Source organism: Ascidia mentula, chromosome 4 (assembly GCF_947561715.1).
Source record: "Ascidia mentula chromosome 4, kaAscMent1.1, whole genome shotgun sequence".
NCBI lineage: Eukaryota > Metazoa > Chordata > Ascidiacea > Phlebobranchia > Ascidiidae > Ascidia > Ascidia mentula.
In genome coordinates this window covers 22,353,087-22,373,638 of record NC_138569.1, presented here as the reverse complement: position 1 = coordinate 22,373,638, position 20,552 = coordinate 22,353,087, and the positions used below count along the sequence as shown (strand labels likewise).

The window sequence follows — 20,552 nt, the reverse complement described above, 5'->3', positions numbered from 1 at the left end:
CGAGAAAAACGCTTGTATTATGACGTGTAATCGATGTGAGGAGAAAGGAACAAAAGCTACAATGCGACATCGGAAAGACCTGTGGGAGAAAATTACGGGAAAAAAATAACGGATATTTACAAAGACTGTTGTTACCGCATTTTGCTACTGTTTTTCTGGCTTAAACGAACTCGAACATTAAAAATATTGTGATGGTCACCTTCACCCCTTCATGAGACAGAAAATTACGTTAATCTGTCGTATGACGTATTTAGCAATAATCTGACGCGTTGTGCGCAGAACTGACGAAAAACGCATCATACATGCGTCGTAACTGTTATAACTCCGAACATTTTTGCGTTAAATTCAGATTAAATCTTTCGCGACCAACTCCGGTCTGTGAACCAACTTGGTGGTGGATAAATACATTGTGGAATTGATTGTACGAGGGTCGGTGTTTAAATAAAGGTCTTGCTCGCAATGAGACAGGACTCCGACGAAATGTACAGCAACAACAGATTCGCAATACTAGCGAGAGTTTATAATCTTTCGGAAAGAATTCGCCTGCGCACAGAGCAGTTAAGGATTGATGCCGCTTCGATTGGAAACAATATTAACAACGCAATAGAACGAATTCGTCGTGCAAGAGAAGAAGAAGAAGCCATAAGAGATCAACTGGAACAGCTTGAAAGAGACATAGGTCGACAACAATAACGTCAAACAGATGAAACCAGATCGTAACCAACGTAAATAAATTTATTTCCAGTATGCATTGTGTTTTTGCTTATCCTGTTTGTAATCGCTAATAAATATACAAATAAATATCATCTTATTGATAACACACCATAAACTATCTACACGTCTCGCACAATCCGCGTACAGTTTCGAAACGAGCGCGAGTGGTACGCGAATGTCCACCTGATGGGGCGCTGTGCGTGGAAAATACTACTACACCGGGTCACAAAGTTTTTTCCAAACTTGATCCACGTATAAGTGTGTGTAAAACAGAAATCTGTGCGAATTAAAATGATTAGGCGTGAACAGGGCCACCATCTGTTATTTTTGTTTATAAAAATTTGAGTGAAATACTTCACGAAATCGTAGCGTTAACATTCGCACAAATTTCTATGTTACATAGGCTTAGGCTCATATGTGGATCAAGTTTGGAAAAAACTTTGTGACCCGTTGTAAAAGTATCTCCCGCTATCCCTGCAGCATAGCGCCCCGTTATAGAGGGCGCTATGCCCTGCAGCCATGTGGGGAAATTACCTGTTTCATAAATCCAATGATCAGTGGAAACATGAATTGCTTCGTTCATTCTTCATGTGGACACAAAACTTTTGTCAAGTACAACATGATCACAACTTGATTGCCGGCCGATAAACCAGGCATCAACATAACTTTCTGAAGTAATACAAGAAGAAGTTACAGAAAGGTTTCATCTTGATCATGCTTTCTCCTTTAAAACACGCCTCGTTTGCGACTTGTGGAGTAAACATACGAGCAAGATGTCTAATGCAGCAACTTTTGAAACTAAGGGAAGATGACGTCCTCTTGCACACGCGACTTATTCATGCCACAGTAAGACACTTTACAAGTACAAAACCACTACGAAATGTGATGTCACCCACAAAATGTATTAGAGTTTCACTAAATGCATGAGTAATGTGTAATTCCATGAAACAAATATGTTGCATACTAAACAGTCCACCACTGTAACTGCTAAAAATTATTGTAGGCCTATATCCAATATATATTTTGTGTGTAACATTTTTTTAAAACAATAATGTCCTGATTGTTATTGGCATTGCATTTTTTGGTGCATTTTCCCAAAGGTTATTCAATATTTTACAACTTTGTTTTATTTAGAAAGAAAACAAAGGAAAAATCAACCAACAAAGGATGAAGGTATGGACTAAAATATAAGGAGGTTTAGGCACCGGACTGGATAACCCTTATGGTTTTATATGGGCCCATGTCATCTTTATTTTACATAATTATTGCTTACACACATTCAAGTCCTTTTTGTGTGAAATAAAACTAAAATAAAAGATTTTCGTTTATATTTTGATGGTCATGACATTTAAAGTAAGAATCAAATTCAATGACTTTATTGAAAGTGATGGCTGCTTCTATTTGAAAGTGATCCTATTTTAAATTTTTCAGAGTAAAAAGCATTGATCTAGATTCATCAGAATTTTTTGGTATTAATTCCTTTGGCAAAATTAGTGGCATCAATTACCATTAAGGTTGTGATCCCCCCAAAATATCTTCATCTCGGCCCTGAGTTTATTTAAAACCAATTAAGGCATCATTTTTATGAGAACTCTTGTTGCCACAGGTGAAACTTATTCAACTTATGCTATCCTTTTTCTTTGTAGGGACACAAAACTCACCAGATGAAAAAATGTGCATTGCTGAAAAAGAACAGGTTGAAGGGTCGAGTGATTGGAATAACAAAAATAATGTCTGTTCATGATATTGCTCAAGCTGCAAATGTGCGACCCGGTAACTGAGTTATTCATGCTGAGCAACAATCTCTTGAACTCAATGAAACAAACAGAAATGTATAGAGTAGAACATTAAAATCATAAATTGTAAAATCATATCAACATCTTTATCAAAATTATGATATTTAATTCTGTCACAGTTGTTGCAACAAAGTGAACGAATAAAATGTCACATAATTTATTCGAACCAGTTGGAAGTAAGTTTGTGGTGTAACTGTTACTACACGAGTTTGATAAATTTTTGCAGAAGTAATTCTGGAAGCTGCTGATATCTGTAACTTCAACACGCACAGAAAAACAGGTGTGTTGTTGTATTAAAAACATCTGCTTCACAACAAACTTCATTTATAGTAAATGATTACCTGGCTTACATTCATGTGCTTTTGACTTGTTAAGCTACTGAAGTCTGTTTATTGATAAATGTGACGTGACCATCCTTTATTCTGTTTCCCTTGAGTTTGGCATTCCCCTGTTAGTACTTGTAGCACGTTGTAAGATTGTTCCCGTGATTGCTTAGAGTGAATTTTGTTTTGAAGTGTTTCATGAACTAGAGAAGATACAGATGATTTTAAGGCAAATTGGTCTGCGTTACAAAGTGGAAAGCAGCAACAACAGTCTCGAGTCTGTGCTGTTAACTGACAAGGATGAGTACAGAAGGTTGTCTCTCAAACTACCAAAATTAATTTTTTTTGCTGTTTGTTTTAAACCAAACTTTCCAATACCAAACTAATGTTAAAGTTTTTGTTGAATTGTTAAATTTTTTTTTTTATTAAACATGAAACAGCGATTGTGACATAATCATTGATTTCAGCCCTCTTCCAAGTAATATGGACAATTTTCAACAACGACCTCCAATTATAACAATAATGGGTCATGTAGATCATGGCAAAACCACTTTACTTGACATGTTGAGGAAGTCAAGAGTTGCTGAAGAGGAAGCTGGGGGAATAACACAAAAAATTGGGGCATTTTGTGGTAAATAGTGGTAAAATCCAGTGAAATGTTGGGCCCTAAAATCATCAAGATTGCAAATCATGTGTAGGAATATATTTGTGATTATTGAAAAATGTTTTTATTTAAATGTGGTTTGAACACCAAATCATAAAACAGTTCTGCCCATTTGACACCGTAGACCTACTTTACGTTTTTGTTTTAATTTTAATAAGTAATGTATTCAACTTTTGATACACATTTTTTCAGTTAAAGTTCAAGAAAGTGAGCAGGTAACATTTTTGGACACTCCCGGCCATGCTGTGTTTTCCTCCATGAGGAAAAGAGGAGCTCAGGTAATAAAATTTGTTTTCACCGAAAAGGAAACTTTTGTCCCCAACATTACTAAACTGTACAAAATACTTTTCAATTGATTCAGTAGAATTGAGTGTGATGACTGATCGTATATTAAACAAAGACATGATTAGGTTTGTTCAAAATTACTGGAAGGTTTTTTGGACAAGGTCATATTATTGTGAAACATTTTTAAATGTTTCTGATTTCAGTTAACGGACATTGTGGTGTTGGTGGTTGCAGCAGATGACGGAATTATGGAACAAACTATAGAATCGATAAAAATGGCAAAAGACGCAAAAGTGCCCATGGTTGTTGCGATCAACAAATGCGATTCCCCGAATGCGAAACCTGTAAGCTTACAATAAGTGATGGAATTGTAAATTATCCACATAAATTTTATTCTTACAGAAACAAGTCATTGAACAACTGAGAGAGTACGACCTTGAGCCTGAAGAAGATGGAGGTCACACGCTAGTTGTAGAAATATCAGCAAAAACTGGAAAAGGTAAAAATGTTTAGTTAACTTTCTCAGTGTCGCTATGGCAACAATCTGTTGAAACTGCATTGTGTAATAAGCACGACAAACGCTTGAGTGGTGATTATCATCGCCAAACATGTGCGATGGTATATTTATTGCTTATGTGTTTTGTTGGGTCACAGCACAAACCTGGTTCACATGATATTGTAGCTCGTAAGGATTCGTTCTACTATACAAGAGATAACAACTATTTAGGAATCTCAAACCTGGTTGAAAGCATTCTCCTTCAAGCTGAGTTGTTAAACATTCGAGCTGACCCCCAGGCAAGAGTAGAGGGTGTTATTGTTGAATCGAAACAGGATAAACATCACGGCCCAATTGGAAGTGCCATAATACAACATGGAACCCTCAAAAAAGGAATGGTGAGTGGCAAGCTGATGTCGTAGTAAACTTTATTTGTAGATTTGACATTTTATTAGTTTTAATCCAAACGTGGTGAAAATAGGTAAATGACCTCAGAAAATGATATTTTTATGAGCAAAATGTCAAACATTCAACGTGTTAATGGGATTGACTGCAAGTAAAATATATTTTGATGTAGTGGATTACAGCAGGGACGGCTATCGGGCGTGTCAAGTTCATGACGGATGAAAACAACGTTCAGGTTCAATCCGCACATCCTGCGATGCCGGTTAATATTATTGGATGGAGATCGATTCCCCCTGTGGGAGAAGTCCTCCTGCAAGTCCCAAAAGAGGTTCTTACTTTTAACCTTGATGTAACTTCCCTAAGGTTTATGTAAAACCTGTTGGTAGTTTTGAATGGGTTTCATCTGTAAGGAAACTATTTGGTCCATTTTCACCCACTCTTTCAACACGTGAATCACATTAGAACAAAAAAATATCGAACGTCTTTCCCTTTGTTTGGGCTTTAAGCAGACAATCAAACAGCACAGTGTTGATCATTAGTGCTTCGAGAAGACTGAAACTCACACTGATAATGAACACAGTGGTGTTTAAACGTCCGCTTCAACATGATTAGCATATCAGCTTTGGTTTTCTAGCCGACTAGTTAACTCTAAGTTTTTTGCACTGCTCAACATTTTTGACATTTTTCGAGGTTCCAGATTTCAGGAAATTATTTGTGTTTTCTGACTTTTCAGGCTCGTGCAAAAGAGGTGTCCGAGTACAGAAAAAAACTCCAGTTACTTGAGGAAGAGGACCAAATATTCACCAAAGTTTCAGAGATCAGACAAAAGGAAAGAGAGTATGAAGCTTGTGTGCTTATGTTTTTTTAGTTTTTTCAATCGACTTAATTTGAAATCTGTTTGGTTTATTTTACAATGAGATTTTTTAATGTTTAATCAGATCAAGACTATTCTAACAAATTTTGTGTCCTCTTAAATAATATTGTTTCAATGTCATTTGTGGTTGGTGCTTTACATAACATATTTCCAGTGAGTAATCTTACAAAATGTGTTGGGTCTCAACAGGTTTGCAGTCTTGGCAGCCCTGGCATTGCAGCCTGGCCAATCTTGCCATTGCATGAAACATTACTGCGGGTCTCAACATTCATCTTCTGTTTTCGTAGAACTTACATAGATGTGAGGAATACTTTGGCAGCAAAAAAAGAAAAAAGAATTAATTGGGGAGAGAAAAGTTCAAGGATCTTCAGTTCTACCTCAAATATACCAAAGTTTAATATTGTTGTGAAAGGTGAAGTTTCTTTTTTATCATGAACCTCAAACCGGTGTGTGCTGATACGTTTACAAACAACAATGTTTTTCACCTAGCCGACGTTGATGGATCACTTGATGCGATATTGGAAGTACTTCAAACTTACGATAATCATGATGTTGTTCAACTGAATGTTGTCGATTCAAGCGTTGGAACTATTAAAGAAAGTGATATCGATGTGGCAAAATCTTTTGCAGGTTTGATCCTTCCAATCACAAGTTTTATAAAGTGTTCTCCTGCAGAAAAACAATACTAGATCCAAAGAGAGTTTAAAAGCAGGAAATTGTTTCAAGAATAATTTTCGTAAAAGTCATCGAAACTTCTTTATTCAGGTGTAATTTTGGTGTTTAATCAAACTACTCCAGAAGAAATGATTAAATTAGCATCAAGATCTTCTGTTGACGTAAAAAGATTTGATGTCATTTACCACTTGGTGGATTATTTGAAAACAACTTTATCAGAAATGATCGACCAGGATGATGCAGTGGTTTTAGGTGCGTAGAAATATCCTTAAGACAAGGCTTCTGCATCAATTCCTGAATGCTAGTCTGCAAAGTCCTACACACAACTAACGTCTCATGAACTTTGTATTTTAAAAAAGTTTGTAGCCACTCAAGTTAAAAAAAGGACAAATTTATTGTGGGGAAGATAGATTTCTGGGGCAAGACTTTTTAGCATGTTTTGGTGCAATCCCCAGTTAAAAGAGATGATTAAAATGTTGGGTACTACACAGAAGCTAGTTGCTTGTTTTGAAAAATGTTTATTAGTGTGTCGCAAAAACATTGATTCTTTAATCATGACAGGTGCAGCATCTGTACAAAAAACATTTGCTTACAAAGTACAACATGGGTACCTGAAAGTTGCTGGTTGCCATGTGGAAAATGGACAACTCAAGACAACTGGAAATTTTGCTTTATTGCGTGATGAGGAAATTATCCACGAAGGTGGGATTGCTTGGGTTTATTTTAATACATTCCTAAATGTTTTTGCTTCTAGCCATTCTAATGTAAAAGAAAGATTTATTGGAAAAAGTTTATAAGATGGTTATGATGATCACACATAACAAGATTTGATGTTGATTTTTAAATGCAGTAAATTGCTGCATGTTTGTGTATTTTCACAGGTCCTGTTGCTTCACTGAAGAAAGGGAATTTATCTGCAACGTTGGTTGAAAGTGGAGAAGAATGCGGGATTACCTTTGAAGACAATTCTGTTGAACCACAATCAGGGGACGTTATACAAAGATTAAAGTACGTCAGAAAAACTCTGAGTTGGAACCCTCCTGGCTTTTGACAAACACTCGGCTTGAAATCGACTTCACTCCATTTAACTGATTGTTTTTTTCTGTATGTGAAGTTTATATCTGTGTGTCCTACACTGCTCATATCTTGAAAATCAAGATATTAAAAAAATCAAGATAGAAATAAAAAATGAGACAGTGTTGGGTATGAATTTTACTTAAAACAAGTTTTTAGCTACACGGAATAGTCATCTATATGTTGTACTGCTCATAAAACAACAACAACAACAATTAAAGCAAAGCAGATATAAAACATTCAGTAACAATTTGTGGCCATACATTTGCCACCGTCTGCAGTTGAGCAGATATCCTGTAATGCACGAATAAACACAGTCTGTTTGTTTCTGTGAAATAATGTGGGGGTGTTGATAATGTTTTTTTCATAGCAGAACATCATGCAGTCAAACCTAAATGAATTGTTTTGAATTTCATTGCAAACCTATTACAATCTTGATGCAAGGTGTATTCTCTGGTAGTGTAAGTTATGTGAGATTGGTGCAACAGTTTTTAACAATACTTGGTTATTTCATTTGGGGTTTTCCATATTTTCCGGTGTGAGACATTTTCACAGGGATAATAAGATTTTTATCGTGGTCTATTTTATCCAGGATGAGAAAAGTGGCACCTACACATGAAACACAAACATTGCACTAAATTTCACAAACACTTGTATTACAACAAGGTCAAATTCTATCATTTACTGTTTCATGCTAACCAGGTGAATGCTTACATATTTAAGAAACTTGAACTCTTGTTAGGAAACATTTTCTTATTTTTTGTCCAAATTGATGTTTGACAAAACGACAAATAAATAAAAATTACAATTGTTTCATACAACTGTTACTTCACTAACAAAACACATTGCTCATGCTATGAAAGCATATCTATTATGTATATAATATATATATTAAATATGCAAATCACAACAATGCAACCTCTGCATTGCCAAACTATACGAACTGTGGATTATGAAGAAGGCTGTGGAAATGGCATGTACAGTGGCAAAGCTGCCCTAAACTTATTCCAAATAATATTGTCGCCATCACCACTAAAGCTTAACAAAAAAAAGTTACTGAGAAGAAGGTACAATGCTTACACACTATTTGAATCGTCAAAACAACAACAACATCTTTAAATGAGCTGCAAGGTGCATCTACACGTGCAGTGCTCTCGATTGACAACTACTGACAGCTAATTCAATGTATATATGTATTTACACATTACAGAATTTATTCTGCAAAAGATTATTTGGAATACGTCCAACCAGGATTTACTCAATGAGTAATCTGTCCCACTGTAACCAGTGCTCTATAATTGACAGCTTGTATGATTATAATCAATATTGTCCTTTCAAAGAGCTCTGAGCAGCACTGGCTGCTGCGTTTGCTGCAGCGTTTTGTACCCCTGGGTTTTTCATGACTCCAGTTGCAAATTCCTGTTGAGCTTTTTCAAAGCTTGCACCAGTCGTCCGATACAAAGAGTGAGTCTGCATTAATAGAATGATCTTAACATACTTTTGTATTCTACCGAATTAAATCTTAATTCAATGCTTTTTAAACTTGATTAAAAATAACACAGAAATGAACAACAAGTTTTTTAATAAATTCACATAACATGAAAAGCCAAGAAGTAGGTGCATTTTGCAAGTACTATTTATATACATATCATATACAACTCTTATTTATAGACTGACTAACCCTTCCATCACTCATGGTATAAAATAAAGCCCTCATCATGTTGGAAAACTAATAAATCATAAAGTGAAAATATCTCACCTTCTTGAGCAGAAACAACGAGCAAACAGCCATTGTTGTGAAAAGTGCAGCTTGTATGAAAACAATGATTCCCACCGCTGTGTTTTCACCGATGCAAGCAATGCCAAGTATCCAACCAGCATAACCCCAATTTTCAATTCCAACGCACATCAGAACCGACCAACAGAACTAAGTAAATATCAATGTTGGTTTTTAAATCTGCTTGGTTCATATCATTCGACTAACAACATTTAATCTTAAATGTATGCCCACACTTTTCTAGTCTTTTTAATAATGCTTTAGGAACATGCAAGTGTATACAGATATTAGTTTCACATATTAAAAGAAATGCCCAAATCTAATGGTTGTTACAAATCTTGCTTACCTGAAAGAACATCATGAAGAAGAAGAGAAAGAAATTGAATGAACTGTCGCTCCTAAATGCTTTGTACACTGGTCTGTACCAGCACAAAGAACATGGTGTAAAAAGTAACCACCATAACAATGACAAACCAAACCCTGTTCCCAGATTCTGGGTTTTGCATCCAATGTAAGCAGCCAAAGATGCTAGCACATTTAAGAACAAAACTACAGCATAGAACATCCACAGATAGTACAACATTTTCACAGTTCGCTGGAACTCATGTGGAATATCAACTGTGAAATCTTGGTAGAAACACGGCCGCAGTGGGAACCAACCCGGCAATGGAGGCCAGTTGTTTGCTCTGGGATTGAAATTTGCTGATGACAACTGTTGTTCACGTCGTTGCAACTCTTCAGCTTTTCTTTCCAACTCTTCCTGACGTTTCAGCAATTCTTCATGACCAGGAACAGGTTGGGCGGGAGGGGGTGCAGAAACAGGGGGGGCAGAGGCAGCGTAATTTGTTCCATAATCAGGTGGGTTTGTTGGTTGCATCATAGCTGGTGAACTGGCCGGGATTGAGGCATTTCCACTGTTGGCAAATGGGTTGAAGTCGTCAAGGTTTGCTTTGTCGGATTCGGAAGTCGCCTGGGTCACAGCACCGTCCTTAAAAGGATCGGCGAAGGGGTTGGCATCGAAGTCACCCATGTTTTGAATACAGAAGGATGCCTTTGAATTATCACCACATTAATTAAATTTAAGTGAACACTCCACCAACTAGAAATAAAATAAGAAAGGTTTTAGGAATAAAGTATTTTAAAACTAATTTATTTAAAATATTCCACTGATGGGAAAAATATAGAAGCCGGAAAAGGAGCCATTAGTGACGTAATAACGTTTAAGGCAGGCATTACCCCAGGCTTACAACATTGCAAAAAAACTGGTTCCAAATTTGGTGTACGAAGATCTACCGCAGCACGACAAATCTAAACCCCTGTTCTGTATCTTTTCGCTATCAAATCCTTACAACTACAACAAACACCTGACATTATTCCAGTTCTGAGATTAAAATTGTGACGTCAAAAATCTCGTGTTTTTAGCCTCGGAGCAGTCGTTGCCGCTGTTCGATGCGAGTCACATGACATTACGACATTTTAACAGTAGTAAATAAATAACTCTGGATGCACGCCAAGTTAACATGACACAACATCACAGGGCCAACACCATGTCATGCACTGTAATATTTTACAATATATTCAGAAATAATCCGACCCTGTAGCCAGGAATAAACAACACGGTTTAAAAATATTGTTTTGTTGAAACCACCAGTGTTGGTGCGAGTGGTAAAATAATGGCAAGTACTGCATGCAATTCTTCCTGGTGGTAAGCTAGAATATTTGACGAACGTGTGGGGTAAACAATATAACCGCCAGTTAAAAGAAGTTGAAAAAATAATACTTGAAATATATATTTCGCCAGCATTACGGTTTTCCACCCAGATTTGCACAAAACATTTTATGACCACAGGTCGGGTGTAAAGTCTGTACGATCGCAAAAATCCATGCACACCAAACCTTGACAAACAAAACAAACCATGGTCCCTAACCCTTGTGTACTTCTGGGCCGGTAAAATTTAAAACGGACCAGCGATTTTGAAAGTCTAAACTGAAATGCATTAAAATGAACGCATTAATAAATATTTTCTGAATAAGGGAGAAAGACGCAATTCGTACAGCCATTTAAAAATCCATTAAATGAGAGAAAAAATATACATTAGAAGGCTGGTAAACGTGAGCTGGCGGTTGGGAAAGGCTAGTTTGTAGTTCGTTGCGTAACCCTGCGTATGTGAACAAAGCTGAATATTATCACATTTAAATGTGAATTTCAACATATTCCTTCAATCCAACAACACAAGAATAATTCAAGATTTCAACATGTTCCAAACGTGTGTCGAACCCAACCAGTGAAGTAGGCGAGTTGGCGAAAGTCTGAAACCCACTACAGCCCTCCACAACCTGTCCAGACGAACAACAGAAGTCAAACTTAACAGAACAATGGTGCAGTCGAACCACTTTTACGGCAAGAGCTCGAGGCAAGCTTGTCATAACATAGATCAGTCGTTATAGGACAAAGCATTTGCTTTTGCTTCCAGACACTAAAGAGAATTCTGCTGGAGACCGAATGGTTTTCGCAAGGTGATATAGATGTATAAAGTCAACCGCAGTCTCTGAATTGGATTAAAATATATATTTGTCCCTTTTATATTCCACGTTTGAAAGGTTTCAGGTTGTCTTGCGATTTACATGTAACTGAAACATTATCACGAAATGTTGGTTTAAACTTAGAATCGTGGTCAGCCATGCAAGCGGAGAGCACGCAATTCATTGTAAGTATCGTTGGTCGTTCTATAATAACTATGATACAATTACATGTGATAAAAGAACAATTTAAAAAGTGTAAACTATCATTCGAATAAGTAATGGTGTAGCATCATTGTAAGTTCTACAAAAGTTGAGTGGGAACGTTTAACCGACACAACTGTTTACACAGTCTGCCACCAGGCTCTCTCTGTTCTGTTTGTTTGTGGGTAAACAGTTGCCCAAACACAAATTTACTCTTAGTATTGTAGTCTCTGTACGGTTTACATTTACGGAGATCAAACCAACGCTAAAAATCGTATTTATCTAATGGTTACAAACGCCATTCCAACGTGTACATGGCTTTTCAAAAGCAATAAATAAATATTATCAAGAAATTTATAGCTATCTTGTTGATACCCAAATTATTGATTAATGGACTTAATAACAAAACCTACAAAAATAGTATTACCTGTTATTCAACGAATATTAACAAAAGTGTGTACTTTCATTGCTACTTTCAAATCATAGAGAAATATATAGAGAGAATATGTTGGGGCTGGGTCTTGTCGTGTGTAGATTATGTTAGCAATTAACTTTCTGCTTCACATCGTAAGCGTTGTAGGGTGCTGGGTTTGTTGTTACTGGAAAGCCATTGGTAATAGTAACCCTACACCCAACTTAAAACATGTTGAAATAATTTGTCTCTAATAACTTTTTTGGTTAGTTTCCCATCCAGGGAGCAGCAAACTTGCGTGAATTGAATCAAATGAGAGAGGATGGAGTCCTTACTGACGTCACAATCATAGTGGAAGATCGACAATTCGAGTGTCATCGAGCTGTTTTAGCCGCCAGTTGTCCCTACTTCAAGGTTTCTTCTCTCTTTGTTTAACCACAAAACACGGTTGTGTGAGAACAAAGGATATGATAAAGTTCATTGTTGAGAACAATGACATAAAAATGTAGCTAACATAAATTACAAACTTTTTCTTGTGGTGCAGAATATTGGTAACACAGGTAGTTTTTATTAATGCTGTTCATTTCGTTTAAATCTTTTATTCAATAAGCAGCTGCACAAACGCTCGTGCGCCTGTCGCTAAACAATTTTTCATTTTATTTATTAAAACACCCGAGCACAGAAACTTATAACCGAGTTTTAATTTTTTTGAGGTAAATCAATGTTTTTGTTTTGAAGGCAATGTTCTCCCATGGGCTGAGGGAATGCTTTGAGAAAACTGTAACGTTGCAAGGTGTCAAGTCAGTTGTTATGGAAATGATCTTACAATACGCTTATACCGGTAACAGAAGTCTGTGTGTGTTTCTTAAAATATGCAGGAGGCTGCAGTAACCCGGTACATTAAAAGCCTAAAAACGATAAGCCTGCAGCAGTATACGTATATACAACCCAGAAGTCCTACGATGTGCGACATGCGACATGCGACCTGCCCAGCATAATCGTTTGACCTTTTTTTGGTAGTAACTCTCAAAGTGCTACAGTGGAAGAAAGTAATATAAATAACATGTCTTAGGTTCGCAATGTTCAACTACATTATCAACAACAAAAACCAATAACGATACTGCTTTAGTGGAAACTGGATTCTGCCAGTGGCTAGGAGGTTGCCGGTCCTTTATTGAAAACCACTTATATTTTATGAAACTTTGTATTTGTTTCTATGGTAACGACGGTAACGACGGTAACGACGGTAACGACGGTAACGACGGTAACGACGGTAACGACGGTATATTGTGTGTTTTTACCAGGAATGTGCATATTATCGAAAAGGCATGCTGCAGATCTACTAACAGCTTCTGACTTGTTCGGTTTGCTGCCGTTACGAAACGCTTCTGCAAAGTTTCTCTGCAAATGTATCGACGTGAACACGTGTTTGAAGGTTATTTGAATGTTTGGATGTTTCAAAAGTTTAAGCTTAATAATAATTATTGGTTTTTATGCATTTTAATATATTTTATTGCGCAGATCCGTCGCTTGGCGGACGAGCATTCATCTCATGAAGTTTATGAAGCAGCCACAGTATTTTGCAGAAAACATTTCGTTGAAGTTGCCAGACAAGTAAAAAATATCCTCAAACAAATTACCGTTTTATTGAAGCAAAAATTCTTTCAGAGTGCATTTTTGTCACTGGGTGTCGCTGAAGTGGTGGATTATCTGGCTGATGATGATCTCTATGTTCCACGAGAGGGTGTGGTGTTTGATGCAGCTATGAGATGGATCAGACATGACCCAGAGTCCAGAAGTTGTTTTGTGGAACGGGTTCTGGGTAAGTGAAACCTGTAATACACGACCTTCTTTCAAAGTGAATCCTGCTGTAATGCAACTATTTCGGTAGCGCTGGAATTGAGCCTAGTCAGGATTTGATTGGAGGCTCCTCACCACCAAACACAACTCTAGCCTCAAATGTGATCTTGCCCTCAAACACACAACGCTGCCCCCAAACAATGGAAACCTATGCGTTCATAATGTGATTTTTCGCCCCATTGTCATACTTTAGTTGTTTTCGATTAGTTTATTAGCTCGGTTACAAGATCAGCCACAAACAGAGTTTCCCTTAATTTAGCAACTGCCCACTGAGAATGCAGACGATTTTGTAAGCTACCAAGTCTCCTGCAAACAATAAACAAAAACCTATCTTATATTTATTTCAGAACAAGTTCGTCTGCCATTTGTAAAACCGGAATACTTGAAGCTTCAGGCGACTGTGGATCCATTAATTTATCGCAATAAAGCTTGCGTGAGGCAAGTAGGTGACATGGTATGAAACTTGTATATTTGAGGGCATGAAATTATATTTTGTCCGAAGGTCCTTGAAGCCCGTACTTTCCAAATATGTGGAGAATTTCAAACCGACTTTGATTGCAGACAAAGGCGACCGAGGAAATGCACGAGCAAGGAGGTATGCGACCCAACCTATGATGTGCTAAACTTATAGAAGGTTTTGAACAAAATATTAAAAATTTAAGCATAAAAACTGGGTTATATGAGTTTAAATTAGGCTTAAACCAGGTTTAAATTTTTTTTTAAATGTGATAAAGTTAATAAATTTATAAAACACAAGCGGCGTGTGATAGGGGAATTAATTTATGACGTAACTGTGTTTATGATAGTGGATAAAGCTTTGGTGCGCATATTTAGGTTCTGATGATATTTGGAGGGGAATCGCGAGTTGCTTCGTTTCAAGAACAAGTTCATGAAATCAATTACTTCGATCCTGTGACGTCACAATGGGAAACGCTTTCAACGGGAAAAGAAATTGAACGCGTGAAAGCGTTCAGTTCTGCATCAGTGGATTGCCAAATCTACCTCACAGGTGTGACGTCATCAACATTTCTATGCTTAAATCACGAGGGACGAGTAGTGCGTTCCTCTGAAACATTAAACACATGTGACGTAGTTGTTTTGAACATGAAATGCAAAGCCTAATTAACTGAAGCGAAATTTATTCTTTGTGAACGTTTAAATTGTTTCCAATCTCAGGTTGCACCCAAAAATGCTTGTCTTATTTGACCTCCTGTATAACCTAGGCTACACGACAGCCAACAAGGTACCGTGCCCACAAGTTTCCCTTGGGAAACAAAACAACAGTTAAATTTAATTGCTGGGAATTCAAACAAGAAACGAATGCCAGGCAATGTGTGGCTTATAGTGAGGGTTATATCCCTTGTTCACGCAGGTGGGACAGTCGAGAACAAGGCGGTAAAAGATGTGCGGGTTTTCTACACCTACCTTAACAAGTGGTATTCTCTTTGTCCAATGAACACTGCGCGGTATCACCACAGCTGCTGCAACCTGGACGGGAAGATTTACGTCATTGGTGAGTGATGTCGTCAGGGTTCCAAATTATACGTATATATCACGTTAGGAGAATACCCACAGGTTTATAGACTGCAAACATTACATGAAACAATAAATGTGTCCAGAGAGTTCAGGATGTCACACTGGTTTACAATCGGGTTTCTCAAATAAATGTTCGGATTTTACGCGGCAAAAACTTTGAAATTTCTCGTGGCATTTTTCGGTTTTGCAAGAAACAAAAGACGACAAAGTTACCCGTCTAGCGTAACAATCACCAGCTGTACTGATGAGACCCCTCACATAGGCGGAAACACCACAAAATTGTCTGTAGTCCAATGATTAAGTTGTTGCTTCTTTACTTCTACAAAAACATATTCGATTTTTAATCCAGTCAGTTTTGTGCTGTGGCATTTTTTAAGGAGGCACCGACGGCCGGAAATGTTTGGAAGACTCAGAATGTTACGATCCGGTTAAGAATGTGTGGAATCACATCCAACCTCTTCAACATGCAGTCAAATGCCCGGCGATGACGTCATACAGACGTCACTTGTACGTGTTTGGAGGGTTCAATGATCAATACACGATCTGTCAGAACATCCAGGTTTGGCAAAGATCGACAAATATTCGTGCAAACTTTAACCTTCCCTCTGAACAAGCAGGAAACAACAATTTGGCCAAAATAATCTAAAAAACATTTCAAAGGGAATCCACTTTCTTTTTCCCCTGTCGGATATAAACATGAATTTTCGAGCCTGTTTACCAAATTTTCCTTCATACATTTTTGCAGTCTCGATTTTTACATTACAAGTTAAACCCAAACCCAGTAGCAACGTTGAATCCATGCCAAGAGTTCAGACCAATTGAACAAATGTGTTCCAGGTTTACAACGTGGACAGTGATATCTGGCAGGTGTTCTCATCCACCTCCATAGACTACACGTGCGCCCAGGCCTCACAACTCAACTCACTCATATATTTGCTCGGGGGATGCTCGAAGGTCGTGAAAGCATTCGACCCAGATACGAATTCCATACACAAAGTGGCCGACATGCTGCAGGTTTCAAATATAACCCACTTTCCATATTGTTAATTTTTAGGTCGCTTTCAGAAGGCGTTTTGAAACTGGCTAAATTTATGTAATGTATGTAAATATGACTAGAGCTACTCGCGTAATGTTTAAGACAAAGTATGGTAACTGATTGCCCAGCGACAATGTCAACTAAGATTTTAAAAACCAGCATTACCTCACAGACTGCAAAATCTTTGTTAGCATTTTTCCCACTATGGCATCTATTTAAACTCACGTTACACGTTATAGTCAAAGTATTGGCAACTTTGGGTCAGGCGCCTGACCCAAATACTTAAAAGAACACATGATCGGGTTTCCCGACCATGATATCCTGGGTTCAAATCCTGGTGTGGTCAAAAAAAGTAAAAATAAACCAGCTCCCAGATTAAGTTCGCTCAAGCGTCTTTGCCAATTGAGAGTATTTGGTATCGGCCGATTCCCGTGTTCGGAGTTGGATAAAAAAAATTTGTTGCGAAGAAACGAGACAACTGTGGGTTGACAACGATTGGGAAAAAACTTTTCGTCACTGGAGGCGTAAGTGAATCCACTGGATCGTCGCTAGATGGCGCTGAATGCTACTGTCCGCTTCAAAACAAATGGGAGGCGGTCTCAAAAATGCCGAGGAGATTATACAGGTGAAAATATTTCTACTGCATTTACAATAAGACAAGTGAGTTTACATACATTTATGATGTAAAAAATGTTTAATCCATGTTGCGCAAAGGGATAACGTTTAAGAAATGCTCCATTTAGCCAGAAAAGGTTGCTATTCACAACCAAATACTTGCAACATATTCTTTATTGCCAACCTTAAACATTTTTTATTCTTACCTCTATTACCGTATTTTACGGACCATAAAGCGCACCCGATTATAAGGCGCACTGTCAATAAATTGCTTTGATTAGTTTTTTGTTCATACATAAGGCGCACCGGGCTAAAGAACGCAACGTATTTTAAGGAGTATGGATTACCGTATAAAGCTCATTAAACAAAAACTTGTTACGTAATAAATGTAAGCAAGTCACAATAGTATGAATATCACAGTTGCTAGTTGCTTTTACCGTAGTTTATTGTGTAAGACGGTGGTTTATTTATAATAGTATCGGTACTGATTTTGAGTGTAGGCAATAAAGCACTACTTGATCCATACATAAGGCGCACGATCAATTTATGAGGAAAAAAAAGGATTTAAGTTGCGCCTTATGGTCCGTAAAATACGGTATTTTCGTCTCAATAAAATGCTTGAAATTAGTTCTTGGACACAAACTGTCATTGTCACCATACGATTGGATTTCCGAACCGAATCAACACTTATAAACGTTTGAGCTAAGGAAATCACAATTTGTTAATTAATTTCTTGGCAGACACAAAAGTTTGTGCGTCCGAATACCAATTTACAACCACCCAAATCCACCACAGGACAGCAAAGATATTGAAGAATCAACTTCAAAACAAACATCTCCAATTAATGGCGTGACTTAATACATGCCCACGCGATTTTTTAATTTAAATGCAGTACATAAAAAATTGATCAGATGTATCCACTGTATGCAGTATGTTATTATTCATGCTTATTGTATTTGTCGATGATGTTGTTTTTGTTATTTCAATTGCAACACGATTTCACCTAAAAAGCATCAGTTATTTTCTAAATGGTTAAAAGAATAAAACATGTTAAAGCCATGCAATTAATAGCAGTACACAATCAATTGTAACTTGTTGCAAAATTTAGCATTGCCTTCAACTTGTGTAACATAACGGGAGGTAGTTTTAATTTCAGCAAGTTAAAACATAAAAATAACTATTTTGTCGATAAATATTAAAATTAAATAAATGCAGTGATCACACTGGCGGCAGAAGCTCCTTTAGTTTCTGCAAAGCATTGTCATAATATTTAAAAGAGATAAGATGCTGCTTTGCAAGTTTAACATCGTTTTCGTGGAAAGCTTCAGCAATTTTTTCGGTAAGTTCATCCACAGTCGTCTTCATTTCTTCATACAATTTTCTTTTTTCCACCACAGAATTTAAGTCTTCTATCTGTGCAAGTTAATTTTGCCATAATTTATTGTCGGTAAACGGGTGATTGTTTTTTTTTGTGCAACTGACCCAAATAAAACTCATTAAATACTCTGTTTGAAAGCTTGCTGGAATTTAGCAAACATAGTAATTACTAGAATAGCTAATTAGTGGAGAGATTGCTACAAATGACATATGCAAATGCTCCAAGTAATGATAAAAACATTTATAAATCTTGTACTGACCTTCTCATTAAGGTCAAGAATTTCCATTAAAAACTCTGGGTCATCTGAATTAACATTTTCACCCACAAATTCACCTTCAGCAAATAAAAGGTTGGGTAAAATATTTAAGAGGGTTTCAGATAATATAATATTACCATGAAGTTCCAACAAATATATTCCTCTCGATAAAGGTTTTAAGAGTGTGAAGTAAGCTTTGTTTAAGTAAGATGAAACGCTTTCTGAAATATTTTTTTCTGTGTCAGTTTTCAATGAGAATTTATCAGGATGGAGCAATATCTGCATGAAAACAAAAATGTCACAGTGAAAATATTTATCGTGTTGGATTTTATTCAGGAAGATGCAATTTTAAAACTTGCAGACCAGAAACTGGGTGGAAAAAGTTTGGCCGGCCAGCTTGTCATACCCAAAGGGATGGATTTAACACAGGGGTCACAGTTTGTCCATTTCTGAGTGGCTTAAACTAATTAAAATATTTTGTGGAGCAGGACAAAACTGTAAATAAAAACTATAAAGTAAAACCTGAAAACAACTGAAAAATGATGGGACAACAAAAAGTTTAATGAATATGATGTATGCATTGTGCAGACCGAACACGAGGCCAACAATATTCCAGTACTTTTTGCACAGGTTTACCTGAAATTTCTTGAAATTAAACTGCAGCTCATTGAAGGAAATTTGAAAATCTCTTTTAATTCCAAGGAGAGAAAAGAAATCTTCATCTTTGCTGAGCGGAAGAATACTTTCACAATTTTCACAAAAGTTCTTTGACATGAGAGTCAGTGTTTTGCTGAAATTTTTGTGACAAATTAAACAAAACCAATATCAACAATAGAGATAAAATATATGAACATTGCATGCAGTCACCAAAAAAATTTAAAATGTGTTTGTCTGCAACTATAGTTAATACCAGATACGCTATGCTGCATGTACAACCAAATGAATACATTTACACATTAACCAAAATTATCAACAGTATTATGCATATAATATATACACAGAGTCAGAAAAGGCTAACAGATTTTGCATAACCCAGTAAAATTACATGGTTTGTCAAAATGTTATTTAATATAGATGTATATACAAACTAAGTCGAAACTATATGGTAATGTTTAAATGTTAAAATCAATCCTACCCACAATTCCAACAGATATTTTCATTGTTTCTAATTTTCTTTGCCTCCATTTCTGTCAAAACTTGTGTGGAATATTGTGAAATATTACTGGAGGTTTCTAACAGAGTCTTAGAAGGATTTCTGCTGCATATTGAAGGGTTCATGATCAACATTGAAGCTTTGTGTATTGAATTAGTTCCCAAAGAACAACCTACAAAAACAAACAGCAGGAAACATAAAAAAAACATCCAATGGGCCAAAGTACTGCATTAATCAATGGAGTTTTTGTAAATACGACATTATGAACAAAATTCGTACGTGCTTTGCTGTTTTTACTCAGTATTAATTCAGTTTCATTTTCCTACATGCTTACTTGGTACTGGCATTATGGGTAAGCATCTACAAAGGAAAATGCACCTTCTGGTCAAAGCCATTGTAAATAGTTGACGAACGTTTGCAGCAGATTAACTGCATAAAAATCTTGTATCTGTAAATACATTGTGATTACAGTTAACTTCTTTTGCGTAGATCACATGCA

The 20,552-nt window shown here is 36.7% G+C and overlaps 4 protein-coding genes across 4 annotated transcripts; 2 read left to right on the top strand and 2 right to left on the bottom strand.

Annotated features, from left to right (window-relative positions):
- Positions 1-1,281: 1,281 nt before the first annotated feature.
- On the top strand, positions 1,282-7,805 carry LOC145897343 (translation initiation factor IF-2, mitochondrial-like). Its single transcript, XM_082985593.1, has 17 exons — positions 1,282-1,560; positions 1,849-1,887; positions 2,361-2,487; positions 2,737-2,790; positions 3,026-3,146; positions 3,301-3,464; positions 3,690-3,775; positions 3,986-4,126; positions 4,185-4,281; positions 4,510-4,676; positions 4,856-5,011; positions 5,417-5,520; positions 5,845-5,969; positions 6,047-6,187; positions 6,323-6,484; positions 6,794-6,934; positions 7,114-7,805. Exons 1-17 carry the CDS (start codon positions 1,429-1,431, stop codon positions 7,281-7,283), a joined length of 2,127 nt encoding a protein of 708 aa, XP_082841719.1. The 5' UTR covers positions 1,282-1,428; the 3' UTR covers positions 7,284-7,805.
- Positions 7,806-8,039: 234 nt separating this feature from the next.
- LOC145897344 (secretory carrier-associated membrane protein 1-like) lies at positions 8,040-10,178 on the bottom strand. Its single transcript, XM_082985594.1, has 3 exons — positions 9,430-10,178; positions 9,066-9,233; positions 8,040-8,776 (listed from the first exon to the last, which is right to left on the bottom strand). Exons 1-3 carry the CDS (start codon positions 10,111-10,113, stop codon positions 8,627-8,629), a joined length of 1,002 nt encoding a protein of 333 aa, XP_082841720.1. The 5' UTR covers positions 10,114-10,178; the 3' UTR covers positions 8,040-8,626.
- A 1,359-nt stretch (positions 10,179-11,537) lies between these two features.
- On the top strand, positions 11,538-18,135 carry LOC145898336 (kelch-like protein 24). The gene is made up of 15 exons (XM_082986764.1): positions 11,538-11,600; positions 11,685-11,791; positions 12,490-12,633; positions 12,958-13,060; positions 13,524-13,654; positions 13,741-13,833; positions 13,888-14,041; positions 14,427-14,521; positions 14,582-14,674; positions 14,914-15,088; positions 15,452-15,592; positions 15,993-16,174; positions 16,453-16,629; positions 17,119-17,276; positions 18,007-18,135. Exons 2-15 carry the CDS (start codon positions 11,765-11,767, stop codon positions 18,122-18,124), a joined length of 1,791 nt encoding a protein of 596 aa, XP_082842890.1. The 5' UTR covers positions 11,538-11,600; positions 11,685-11,764; the 3' UTR covers positions 18,125-18,135.
- Positions 18,136-18,484: 349 nt separating this feature from the next.
- Positions 18,485-20,552, bottom strand: LOC145898337 (iron-sulfur cluster co-chaperone protein HscB-like). The gene is made up of 6 exons (XM_082986765.1): positions 20,388-20,552; positions 20,036-20,225; positions 19,537-19,690; positions 19,038-19,179; positions 18,904-18,977; positions 18,485-18,679 (listed from the first exon to the last, which is right to left on the bottom strand). Exons 1-6 carry the CDS (start codon positions 20,446-20,448, stop codon positions 18,485-18,487), a joined length of 816 nt encoding a protein of 271 aa, XP_082842891.1. The 5' UTR covers positions 20,449-20,552.